This window comes from Perca flavescens, chromosome 4, assembly GCF_004354835.1.
Source record: "Perca flavescens isolate YP-PL-M2 chromosome 4, PFLA_1.0, whole genome shotgun sequence".
Lineage (NCBI taxonomy): Eukaryota > Metazoa > Chordata > Actinopteri > Perciformes > Percidae > Perca > Perca flavescens.
In genome coordinates this window covers 24412211-24425840 of record NC_041334.1, presented here as the reverse complement: position 1 = coordinate 24425840, position 13630 = coordinate 24412211, and the positions used below count along the sequence as shown (strand labels likewise).

The 13630-nt window shown below is 37.9% G+C and overlaps 2 protein-coding genes across 5 annotated transcripts in view; one reads left to right on the top strand and one right to left on the bottom strand.

The window, feature by feature from the left end:
• The window catches only part of cacna2d3 (calcium channel, voltage dependent, alpha2/delta subunit 3), a 34344-nt gene extending 31197 nt beyond the window's left edge, over window positions 1-3147 (bottom strand). For 3 of the 4 annotated variants that reach the window (XM_028576831.1, XM_028576832.1, XM_028576835.1), the window contains exons 1-2: window positions 2403-3147; window positions 474-555 (exon numbers count right to left, since the gene is read on the bottom strand). In XM_028576831.1, coding sequence (XP_028432632.1) covers window positions 474-555; window positions 2403-2527 — 207 coding nt within the window. In that variant the 5' untranslated portion in view covers window positions 2528-3147. The remainder of the gene's footprint in view (window positions 1-473; window positions 556-2402) is intronic. The other variant, XM_028576830.1, reaches the window with a different exon arrangement.
• A 4954-nt stretch (window positions 3148-8101) lies between these two features.
• LOC114554556 (parapinopsin) lies at window positions 8102-11044 on the top strand. The gene is made up of 4 exons (XM_028576471.1): window positions 8102-8426; window positions 8642-8970; window positions 9780-10022; window positions 10878-11044. Exons 1-4 carry the CDS (start codon window positions 8102-8104, stop codon window positions 10989-10991), a joined length of 1011 nt encoding a protein of 336 aa, XP_028432272.1. The 3' UTR covers window positions 10992-11044.
• Window positions 11045-13630: the final 2586 nt, after the last annotated feature.

The following is a 13630-nucleotide window of genomic DNA, read 5'->3' as shown; positions in this document are numbered from 1 at the left end:
GCCCACCTTTGCCTTTAAGTGGTCAGAAAGTTAAATCTACTGCACTGAGTCATCACTCATTCTCTGCTGATTTCATTCATCATATCAACCCCCCCCTTGCCCACTATCGAAACCAACCACACACTTGTTCAATTTGTCTCCTTGTCGCATTCATATCCAGAGGTTGAAACTCTTGACTCCAGAGAGTTAACTGGAGAGATGAGATGAAAGCGGAATCAGAGCCGTGGTTAATGGGCCGTATCAAGTACACACACACACACACACACACACACACACACACACACACACAAAAGCTCTGTCCCACACCTGAGTCTCCTCTAAAATAACGCATCAGCATTCAGCTGAGACACCGAAATGTCTCTGCAGCCATTAGAGAGGGAATACTTTATATCATGCAATGTGTGTAACTACATGACCATCAGACAAAAGGGAAACATGCATGTTCACACAAGACTGGGACGTAAGAAGAATACCTTTTGCAGTAGTTGGGATCCAGAATATTTTGCAGAAATGGATTTAATTTCTCCACCAAATGCCGAAGCCCAGAGCTTCACGCTAGAACACAAAACAGACAAATAAGACTTTAGCCAACAATCTACCAAGTATTGTGTAAAAATGCACATAAAAATGTGAAAAGAATTACATAAGGTAAGTGATTCAATTAAATCATTAAAAAATAATATCTAAGTTATTTACAAGAAGACATTTAAAACCATTCTTAACAAATTATATGAGATTTCAGTTTGAGCAGAAGTCATATCTTCATCACCTGCTTGTCCTCTCCTCGGCCCAGCTGCTTTTAAATGCCTTTAATCTCCCCTCGGCTGTCATTTCCTTTTAGCTTTTTTTTTGGACCAGTCAGTCAAAAGATTATCGTCATGGCTCTGGTGTCCCTAACCTTCACTCTCCTGACAGATGGTTGCTTGTAAATTTGATGATCTATACTTATTGGAGCTTTTTTAAACTGTAAATGACTAAGCGTGGCGGTGAAATACTGTACATAAAATGTAGAACATTTAACTGTCCTACAGAACACATAGATACTGCTTTATGAATGGGGCCTGATTTAAAGATTCAGAAATTAAGGAAAACTACATTTATAAAAGTATGTTTACAAAATAAAGGATTTGTAGTTACATGAGGTGGTTGAACTGTCCTCATCTGCAGAACCAACTTTTCAAAAACAGCTCAGAGGTGTTTCCTGAGCACAACCTTTTTCTAAAACAAACCCCAAACATTTTCTTTAAGAAAAATGAGATCTCAGTTGGTGTTCTATTTTCCTACTGTTTTGCAAAACAGTATTGATTGTTTCTGTAATATTGTGGATTTTAAACTAAACTGACCATTTTAAGACCTTGCAGGAAAATGATTTAAAATGCTTTATGAATCTGTGTAGAGTTTAAATACATACAAATATATAACTCTGGCATGATATCGGGGTGAGATGAACTTTTTGAGTACACATTTACATTTTAGATTTTTAATTTGGATTTTGTGTTTAAAGTGTTTTAGGTAGAAATAGGAAAAGAATTCTGCAAAAAAAGGTTCCCAGAGTAAAAGGTTTTGCAATTTAACAAATCTCCCAATCTGCTGCAGATACAATCTGACATATAAAGAAAACTGTGATTCATTATCAGTTCATTATTGTTGTGATATGTAGACAATTGTGAATGATTAGATTGCACTTGTGAAGGCATGCCGAATTGTGATTTCAACTGTAACAATTTACAGTTATCAGAAAGTTTGTAAAAACATGACCTGCTCTTCATCAATTTGAAATATTTTAGACATAAAAAACCAACTGAGATAAAATGTGCTATTAAAAATGTACTTCTAAAGTCCATAAGATCTAAAAATCTGTCTTGTTTTTAGCAGAACCACATTTAATAACTTTATATTATTAGTAGTAGTATTATTATCATTTATTGATTGTATATAATGCAACCATATAACAAAATAAGACAAATAAAAGTAAAATGTCTTGACCTCTTTACTGCAGCAGTTTAATCAACATGTCACATTTTTAATTACGCCACCTGTGATTTTTTAATCATGCTGCTTATTTACTAAAATCACATGTGTGATTGCTTGTTCGTACCCACCTATAGTGTCACTCTCTACCAATAGCTAAACCTACTGTAATATGGCCTGTGTGTGGGAATACAGACAGATGTCTGTGGTTAAATTAAACTCCACATGGTGGTCATTTTAAGACAAACAAGAATCAGATGATGGAGATTTTCACAAAAGAAAATCCCAATCTCTCTGTTCCTCTAACCTGTTTAAACCTCTTTAAATGGCTAATACAAAAAGTCAATGTAAAAATGTTGCACTTCTGCCGATAAGGGATCCAAATATTACTTAATTCCATGTGAAACAAAGTTGCAGAGCTTCTCACTCACACTGACAGAGGGATCCCTTGCTGGGACCCCGCCACCTCGTCCACATTCATGCCGACGAGGATCCAGAGCAAAAGGAAGCTGCTGCTGCACACGTGGGAAAACAGGATCCTCCAGTTCCCCAGCATCTTCGGCTCTTCTTATAAAATATCTGTACAGTAAGAATCCCGTCCCAGCACCGTACTGGACCCCGGTGCAGCGTCTCCAGTCCAGCCTCGCTTCTGCCAGCACGTACCCTACTGTATTTGATTGGAGAGAGAGAGAGAGAGAGAGAGAGAGAGAGAGAGAGAGAGAGAGGGAGGGAACCCCCTCCCCTCAGTTGGCTTTCTGCTGCAAGAATCACGGACCTTTTATTCTTGGAAACGTGTCGCCTGTATGTTTGCAATTGCAACTAATAAGCCTGAAAAGCTTGTGGATGTGAAATCGGCCCAATCTGATTCACGAAGAGGGTTCCTCTATTCAGTTTCCAGCCGAGAAGAGCAGCATGGACAGGTGCGACCGGCTACACAACTACCGAAAACATGTATATTCCTCTGCAAATGCTGAAAAATCAAATTGCCCGCCGTAGCTACTTTAGTTGTCCTCTGCAACGCACATCCCTGATGTCGACTGTTCAGAAGTTGTTGCATTTAACGCTGACGCTGCATTATGGGCTACTGTACACGCTTGATGTAGCCGAGTGTAGCCTATACTGTCTCCGATCTCCACGCTGCACACATAAAAAGCTGTTTTTACTATAACTGCGATGTGATTATGTAGTGCATGGCATAATGAATTACCTAGAACATACAGGTTAAAAAAGAAGCACAGAATGAGGGGAGATTTCTGACAAAATGGCTCTGTGGGTGATAATGAGACTGCAGATGTTTGATGAAGGTTTCCGCACTGCCAGCAGCACAGTAGAAGAAAAAAAGATGTGCACACTGAGTCCAGATGAATAGTACATAACAACTAAAATGAAAGAGGAACATTAAAAGTCCTGCACCCAAAAAAAACACTTAAGTAAAAGTACAGAAGAATTAGCAACCAAATGTATGTATGTATAATATACACACATACATACATACATACATACATACATGCATACATACATACATACATTGTGTATACATACATGCATACATACATACATACATTGTGTATATATATATATATATATATATATATATATATATATATATATATATATATATATATGTATATTGTATATAGATCATATTTTATTAACTGATGTGTTTTTAGCTAAACTCTTAATTTGAAAAGTAGCCATTCCTAACTATAGCTCTTAAATAAATGCAGTGAAGTGAAAAGTAGAATACTTTCTACTGAAATGTATTGAAGTAGAGGTATAAAGTAGTTGTGTATTTTGTCTACGATTGGCTGAAGTTTATTAATTCATTACTTTGGACAATGACGTAACTCACCAGCAATTTTTCCACGTGGACGTGTATGGAGGGTAAGCGCCTCTGCCACGCACGTGACTGGTGAAGCCATAAAGTTTTGGTCAGTGCTTACTGTATAAAATAAGACCGAAAGATGTTCTCATCGTCTTCTGTAAACGCTGATTAGGAAGCGATAATGATGTCAAGGCAGCAGGCGGGTTGATGCACCACCACCACAGGAACCACGTTTCGACTTGAAGCTTTTATTAGTTTAGTAATTGCATCGTACATCAAAGTTGTGAGGAGCCTGTACTGTCTGGGACGTGCCGATAAGGTGCCTGCATGTTGGATGACGGACAGTATCATCCACTCTCTCCTCCCTCGCCTCCCTGAATGCTTTAATTAACTATTGACGGCAAATAAAAGCAGTTTTCTGTCACGATACTGAAGAAAGTCCTTCAGTTTTAAAAACATCACTGGGACTCAAGTCCTGCTGAAGTGTCCTTGGGCAGGGAATACGTCATCTGCTTCTGGGTCGTTGCACCAGCCTAACTAAAAAGTTCATACTCAGGGTATGCATCACACTTGTGTAAGTTGCATACTGGATCACGACTGGCTTCCAAGCTAGTTGTGATCCTGCTGGTACGTACACAAAACTTTCTGTGAAAACAGCCATCGATTGTCAAACTCTGCACATACATCATTCTGCACAGTGAAGCTGAAACATCACAGTGAAGTACCAACAAGCAAAACACATTGTTGAGAGAGGGGGAGTTGCTACATACATTTCAATGAGGAATGTACACAGATATTTATGTTATGGGTTTCACTGTCCACATTATGAACTGAAATAGAGTTGAGAGATGTATTAAATGCTTCTCAGGCCTTTAGGTGCTCTGGACTTGGTTTGCAGTGCAGCATCTGAATGTGTATGTTCTTTATTTAAAGAAAAACAATCCCAATTTAGTTAATTAACTTACAAACTTTTCCTGGGCTTTCAACCATACCGCACAGACTTCATCAGGGAGTGATCATGCTCAGTTGTCATGGTGATGATGGGGCTGATTTGGGGTTAAGAGTTCAGCAAGCTGAGTAGCTTTAATCATTTAATCCATAGCACTTTGATGCGTTCTTGTCCAGGTTGGCTTAGCGTAAATTCATATTTAACCTCGGAAATATTACTTTGACAAAACAATTTGAACTTACTGGCTTTATGGAGAGCTTTGAACCAGAAAAAGCTCAGAAAACTCAGAAAAAAAGATTTAAACTGCTGAAACCTAATTCATGAACCTTGGGATTGATTAATCAAACTGTCTCCAATTTCATGGTTAACATGGTTTTTTAAACACTGTTTCACTTACAGTATGTGACAACAAAGAAAATATACAAGTGAATGGGCCTCTGCTTTATGTGTCATTTCAAATTAATCAAAATTAAAGATATTGTTCTAGACATAAAGCTTTATTAATCGCAACCAGACTGCTGTTGAACTCTTAACCCAAACAGTAGTCTCTGTCTTGACTTAATTGGAAATAAACCTCTTAGGGGTAAAACATCAGACACCTGTTGTCTAGGAGCTTAACCTCACCTCCTGCTCTCAGCGGTAAAGGATAATTCATGTCAGACCACCTACAACTGACAACTTATTCTCATCCAGTGGATTGTGACTGGAGAAAGATTACATCTCACCTCAGTGTACCATATGTTGTTAATTGGTCGTCCTCATGTACAGACCGTCAGACCCGTTGTCATTTCAAGTGATAAAGCCTTGATATGTGTAACTCAGCATCAATCTGACTAGGTGGTTAATAATATGTTTAGAAGAGACTTATTTTTAGCACATCCCAGTGATCCTGAGTCCAGACTCGCCATTGTGTAAGTCAGAAAGAGCTTAACCAGTTACTTCACCATTGTGAGAATACCAGTGGGGTTTAATTGGATCTCGTTGTCATTTGTAGGACATAAATAGAAAAGGGAAGACCGTCCAATCGCAGAGATGCATCAGAGGTATTGATTTTACTTAAAGTAACACATTAGATTACATTGTTGTTTAGTACTTGATTTACTGAATGCTGCAATGTTGGTCTATAGTCAGGTGTACAGGCTGTATGCTGGGTTTGATATATGTTTCCATCATTTAAATCCCTGGGCTACCATACCAAACCAAACCAAACCAAACCAAACCATTATTGCCTAAAACATGGTATGTAGTTATGTGGTACATCAGGATGACATTTTTAAGATCAGATACAAGTTTGTAAAGATGCCTTTAAGCTGTACAACGAAGTAAGTCTTTCCAACACTCTGATTTATCCACACAAACAAAAAGAATCAAGGCGTCTGACAAACTAATTTGTAGCTTTTTCCACATCGGTCTATTGTGAAAATACACTTGATTGCATATCATTCTTTATTTCTATGATGTTTTAAAAATTCTCTTTCCCCCCGTCTAGCTACTCTCATCCTAAAGCTAAGAATCAATCTAAGAATGAAAACATAAAATAAGATTTAAATCTATTGTATTGTTATACTGTAACAGTATTTTTTATATTCTTACCGTCATTTCTGTTTTTATTCTAAATATGTTAAGTGAGTGTTGTACTTTGAGAGCAAAGATTACTGGAGTCAGATTCCTTGTTTGCTTACGCAAACCTGGCCAATAAAGCTGATTCTGAATCAAAAAAAGATTTAAATGCTTCAGTAATAGTGAAGAAAATATGAGTCCACCAAAATAGATTCAAGTATATCAATTATTGAATATTGATCATTTTGACACTACCCTGTGCCAAACCAAGCTTGTCCTAGCTGCATATATTATGTTTTATACTTGTCATTGATTTGTGCAGTTAATATTTCCACTGTGCAATGACAGCAGGTTTAAATTTCAATTTGTCAGCCATTCCCCATGTTTTTTTGTTTTGTTTTTTTACACGTTTTACATGTTCTCATCTCTTCGTGTCTTGGTGACACTCTCTTTATGTGGGAGTCAGTCACCTTGTCCACAATGCAGCAGCAAGACTCTTCACTGCTACCAAGAACGGAGACCACATAACTATATGATCCCTTTTATTTGTTGGCAACAAGTAGCCTACTTTAATAGTGCAAATGTACTCAAATGATTCTGTAAAGCACTTTGGTCAACATCTATTGTCCTTCTTATATGTGTTCTATAAATAACTTGACCTGACTTGATGCTGATTAAACTTTCTCTGATCCTTGATTTGTGTGAGGAGAGAGAGAGAGAGAGAGAGAGAGAGAGAGAGAGAGAGAGAGAGAGAGAGAGATGTAGAAAGTGAGAAAAAGAATCAAAAAGAGATCATCAGCCCTCATCAATATTTACACTATACCTGAGCATTTCTTTTTGGTTGTTGTTGGCCTTGCAAGGATGACGATCCTGATGTTGATCCTGGTGAAGAGCAATGCATGAGTCATCCTGTTATCCTGAGGTCAACGCTGTATATGACAACAAATAAATAGTTTTAAATTTAAAAATAGTTTTATGTCATATTTAATATCTCCAGATCAATACAGTGTAACTTAGAGATTACTTTTTTTTGATTATAAGAAGAGAAATGCCCCGTTTTCAACGAGATCTTCCATGCAATCGTAGGCCTTTTTAGAAATCTTCATCCAGCCTGGAACTACAGTATGTTTGTAAAATAAATCCATAATGATGAATCCATAAATCACATTACGTTATCTTCAATATATCCGCATTGTGTCAAGTTAGCATCATTCCGTTTCTTATGAAGGCTAACATCTGGGCAATTCCAAAGAGGGCTTCCATGTGATTGTAACCCTTCTAGAAGCTTAGTAATCTAGCCAAACTTCAGTGTCTTTTCGGCGACTTTGCACAATAACTCCAAAACAAGAAATCCACAACTAAACGATTATTAAGTCATCTTTTCGTATGAAAAGATTGATTTACTGTTAACAACAGTTGTTCTCTGTGTGATTTCAATACATTTCTGTCAGATTCCATTCAGTTTTTTTTTTCTCGTCATAGTCATGTAACAATTTACACATTAACGTGACATCGCTGCAGCATACATATCCTGATTGCCCAGTTTGTTCTGAAAACAAATATGTCTATTGATTGTGCATAACAGAGCATTAAGTGCCTTTACAATCCAGCAAAAGGTGGGCGATCAAGGATCATCATTTAGAGGAATTACTCTTTGTTAAGCCCAGATCTGGAGGACTTATGCTTAGACTGTGGGCATCTAATCTCAGCTGTCACACTCAAGCAGTGAGATTTTGAACATCTAGAAGCACCGGGACAAGAAGAAACTACCTGACCACTTATTTAGTGTTGCATCCATGCAACCATCTGTTTTCCAAAATGCTTCCTATGTGGGCCCACATGGGGAACCCCCTCTGTCACGCATTGGATTCATCATTCTCTCCATCATTATGGCTATTTTCACCGGTCCAGCCATCATACTCAACGCTACAGTGATCATTGTATCTCTCATGCACAAGCAGCTGAGGCAGCCGCTCAACTTCGCTCTGGTGAACATGGCTGTGGCTGACCTGGGCACTGCCATGACAGGAGGGGTGCTGTCTGTGGTCAACAACGCCCAGGGGTACTTCTCCCTGGGAAGAACAGGGTGTGTGATGGAGGGTTTTGCCGTGGCCTTGTTTGGTGAGTGAACAGAGGAGCACAGTAAAGGTTTACCTGCTTATATTATTTCAGAATTATAGTGCCTCTCTTATGTAAAATCACATTTTAGTTCAACAAACATTTAGTTCAACACACAAGGATGGCACATTTCATCCCTGTGTTTACACCTTTTTAACAATATTTATACTCAATTTTAGTAATCCCCCCTGACTTTGCTTTGCCTCACTTATCCGCAGGCATTACATCTCTGTGCACAGTTGCTTTGATCGCAGTGGAGAGGATGTTTGTTGTATGTAAGCCATTGGGGCATATGACCTTCCAAAAAAAGCATGCAGTTGGAGGTATTGCCTTATCCTGGCTGTGGTCCCTGACTTGGAATTTGCCTCCCCTGTTTGGCTGGGGCAGGTATGAGCTGGAGGGCGTTGGGACGTCCTGTGCACCAGACTGGCACAACCGAGACCCTCAAAATGTCTCCTACATCCTGGCTTACTTTGCAGTGTGCTTTGCAGTTCCCTTTGCCATTATCTTGGCATCCTATGGGAAGCTGATGTGGACATTACACCAGGTGAGCATTTACACATTTGGCTGTCTAAGTACTGTAAATATTTTTGTAGATTTGAAGGTACATTATTTAAATATTTCCATATTTCCACACTCTGTAGGTGATTTGAGGGGGATGCCATCCTCCTTGTTAGCTAAATGTCCAAAATGCATGCACCTTGTTAACCAACCCCCAAACCCTTATCTTTCTTGTGAGGGGGGACCAGAACTCTAGGTTGGGAAGCACAGGACTAACCAGTGTTATGTTGTCACAAGCAGAACCTCTTAAAAATACTGTTTTCATAAGCAAAATAAAAGGTGTATATTAGCAAAAAAGAAACAAAAGGCAAATAAATATCAGAATCTTGTACCTAATAAAATTGTGTGACAAAATATGGAATATCTCTTTACAAGTATTCTTTCATTATATACTATAACTATACAATATTAATCAGGATATTTTAACATGCCTGCTAGTGCATTTCTCACAAATGTGTTTGTCACTTCAAAGTACATATCTCAAGTTGAATGATGCTATAAGTAGGACACTTGTTTTAGTGGAACAAAACTCAGATTGGACAGATAGTCTAGCTAGCTGTCTGGATTTACCAAGCAGAGATCTGAGGAGCAGTTAACCATAGTCCTCATAAATCCACGGAGTTTAAAAAAAAGAGGCCGAAAAGAGGGACATCCAGCGGAATTACCGGCCGCACCGGAACAATCCCGGAAGTGGAACGTTGTGGATATAGACTAGGTGTATTTGTGACATGCAGCAGTGGCACCTTGTCATTATCATGGACCCCTAACTATTTTAAACAATATTCTGTGTTACAGGTATCAAAGATGACCTGTCTGGAAGGCGGTGCAGTAGCTAAAGGAGAGTTGAAGGTGGCGTACATGGTGGTTCTGATGGTCCTGACGTTCCTGATCAGTTGGTTGCCTTATGCCAGTCTGGCCCTGCTGGTGGTCTACAACCCTGAGGTGGAGATTCACCCACTGGTAGGCACAGTGCCTGTTTACTTGGCCAAGAGCAGCACTGTATACAATCCTGTCATCTACATCTACCTCAACAAACAGGTAATGTAACACCACAAACAAATACTCATTGAATTTAGCCAGACGTGATGGACAAAATGCAGGGAAAAAGCTTGCTGTGAATCGCCTCTCAAATGCTTTACGTCAGCACCATCTGGTGGTATTGATGGAAAGTATACCTTGTCTTCGGATGTTGGGGGGATGAAGACATAACTACATTTTATGTAATAGCTCTTTCTGTTTTATTCTAAATATTATCATTTTAATGGGTGCATTTAAAAAATTCCACATTTAATGGAATTCTTCAGTCCTAAAAACAAACAAACAAAGAGCTTATGGATATTATTGTATCATAAAACATTATTGTATTATAAAAAGTCCCCTGAACAATTGTAACACTTTTCTTTTATTCCTCCTATTTAGCATTCATAAACACAATATACACAGGTAATAAATGGTGTATAACACCCTCTACTGTAGTTGTAAGCAGATGTAAGACATTTTAAGTGTTTATTATTATACTGTATATATATTGTTAAAGACTTATTTTTATATTATTAATAAACACTTATTTCTGCTCACAACTACATTATAGTGCGTTATGAACTATATATTAAATGTTTATATACTGCCTATAAATGCTTAATAAAGGGAGTTAAAGAAAAGTGTTACTGTTTTTGAAGTTATTGTTTGTTTATGTATATATTTAACACTATTGTTGAATATTAGTTAAATTTTATTACATAGCATATATCATGTATGTGATTTGGATTGATGTTTGTACTGTATGCACAAAACTGCATCTTGCACTAGCTGCTGAATGTTGAATGTACATAAAAAAGAGACAGTATGCATCTTCTTGGCTTAACTTTTTATGGCTCATTTTGTTTTCTATAGTTTCGTAAATACACAGTGCCCTTCCTACTGTGTGGGAGAGAGCCCTCGATGGACGATGATAATTCAGGGGCAACGACTGTCGAGACTTCAACCAGCAAAGTGTCTCCCGCCTGAAAGTACACACACCTACAACTCTATCTATTAAAATGTTTTTGGTTTAAATGTTTACAACACAGTTTACACATCCTTTTTGTCACCGGCTACACACACATAGTGGAAGCATGACTACCGGTGTTTGAATGTTTGTATTTGGGTGTTTTGTTGTGCATTGTTTTGTCTTGTTTCTTTTTGTTAATTCAGTTTTTTTGCTTATAGTCTAGACGGATTTCAGAAAAAAGGCCTTCTATAAGAAGTGAGGAGCATTTATGGGTACAAGTCGGGAACCGGCTTACTTTACATATTTCAAGGGTGCTGAGTCCAAAAAAAATGGTACCCAAGCGAAACTTTGAATTTTTGACCTTCTAATTTGCATATCAAAATGGCCGCCAAATTGCCTATCTTTTTCAGTCGTTGGACCATTTTCCCCTAGTTTTTTTGTAAGTAGACAATCAAAGATGAGGAAATTAAGTTTCTAGATCGATAGTCAAGGGTCAGATCAAGGATATAGTGGAGGCTCACTGCCTTTTTTATGTATATACATGCAAATGTACAACTTCTAAGGTGGAATTAAGCATTATATGTGTCATTTTTAAGGCGAGACACTATAGGTGAATAGGGAATTTTTTTTAGCTAGCAGATATCACCATGAAACTCTGCCAGTTGATTACTTTATTAAAGATCTTTATTTATTTATTATAAAGATTAAGATGAGAAAGAAATGTATTACAAGTTTTCTGTAATTTAATGTTTAAATATGCAAATTATGTATTATCTAATGAATTATGCACTCATTTGCATATATTTTAAAAACGAAATCTGAGTATTGGATAAAGCCACGTTCAAAATAATTTTTTCATTGTGTTCACATATTAGATGGGGAAAAAATTTCAGAGGGATTTATGGATATCTACTTTTGTTATCCTGTAAATCAGAATATACTGTCAAGAGCCTTAAAAAAACGATTTTCGCCATGTTTTTCGGAATACAATGTTATAAATCAGGCTAGGAATAATATATTTACAAATCCCTCTGTAATTGTCTTCATAATATAACTAGGTACAAGACTGGGAAGTTTGGTGTATAAAGGTGCTACTGAAGTGGAGATTTCGTTCTTGGAGTATGAGAGAAAAGTCATTTTGAGAAAACGGGCTTTAAAGATTTTTATAGCAAAATTCCACTAATTTCTAATGAAAGCCATGAATTACAGACACATATCCCTTCAGGTCCAAGTAAAATCCATTTATCACACTGTTTAACATCCAAAACTCATTATTGCTTCATCCATCACTGATCATAACATCCAAAACAACACATCAACATGGCCTTCAACTGAAGACCATTACATCACAAACTTCAAAGTGACAGAAAACAACCATTACACAGTCTAGTTCCCCCAAGTTAGTTTACAGTCTACATATCCATGCCAGTACCATATGTAGGGCCCTCCTCCATCTCCTGCCTGTATTTTCACTATTCTGGCTGTGCTTACACATTTACTGCTCTGCTTTCCACTGGTGGAATGGACACTATTGGCTTTTGAGATCCTAACCATGTCATCATCCTTTATTGCATTAACAGTCTGTGCTCTGAAGCCACAATTTCATCCACCAGCTGGGTCAGACAGAGATGCACTTCCTCCTCCACTGGGAAAAACTATCTTCACTACGAGATTTACACCTTGGAAAAATAGCCTCCTAGGAGAGGGAACAGCAGCTCTACTGACACAGCTGACTCAGGCCACAGCCTGAGGGACTCACAACCACTTAGGATCCCAAAATTACAGATTTGTTTAGTATTTTATAGTAATTATAGTAGAATAGTATATATGTGACACCTACATATTTAATATATGACATGTAGGCCATGCATTTCTGTAAACTGCTTGGAGAGAGAGAGAGTCAGTCTGATTACCTCCGCTGTCTGAAAACTCCTCTCAGTGTGTAATCCGCTGGGTCTTCTTGCTAATAACAACTGTTTTCATTCTGAACTACCGTGGAAATGTCAGAGCACGTCACGTGACCATTCTAAGCGAATCACGTTGTCAGGAATTGTCATCAGCCAATGAGATTGCGCATTTAGAGTTAAATCCCCCCTTTTACTTTCACGATTGGTTGCTGATAAAAAGGAAATGACCATATTTGGATCTGACAGCGTTGTAGAGGAGAGAGTCATATTTATGTTGGCCTTAAAAAATGACACAAATAATGCTTAATTTCACCTTAAAAGTTGGTATTTTGCATATATACTTACAAAAGGCAGTGAGCCTCCACTATATCCTTGCTCTGACCCTTGACTATTGATCTAGAAACTTAATTTCCTCATCTTTGATTGCCTACTTACATAAAAACTAGGGGAAAATGGTCCAACGACTGAGCAAGATAGGCAATTTGGCGGCCATTTTGATATGCAAATTAGAAGGTCAAAAACTCACAATTTTGCTTGGGTACCAGTTTTTTTGGATTCAGCACCCTTGAAATATGTAAAGTAGGCCGGTTCCCGACTTGTACCCATAAATGCTCCTCACTTTCACTTTTTGGGTACATCCCGTCTAGACTATTAGGTGCCTGGAGCTCCTTGACTAGAGATGAGCTCAAAAACACCAGGGATACAACTCCAGCGAATTTAATTTAATACTTTGCTTTATTGTTTATTCC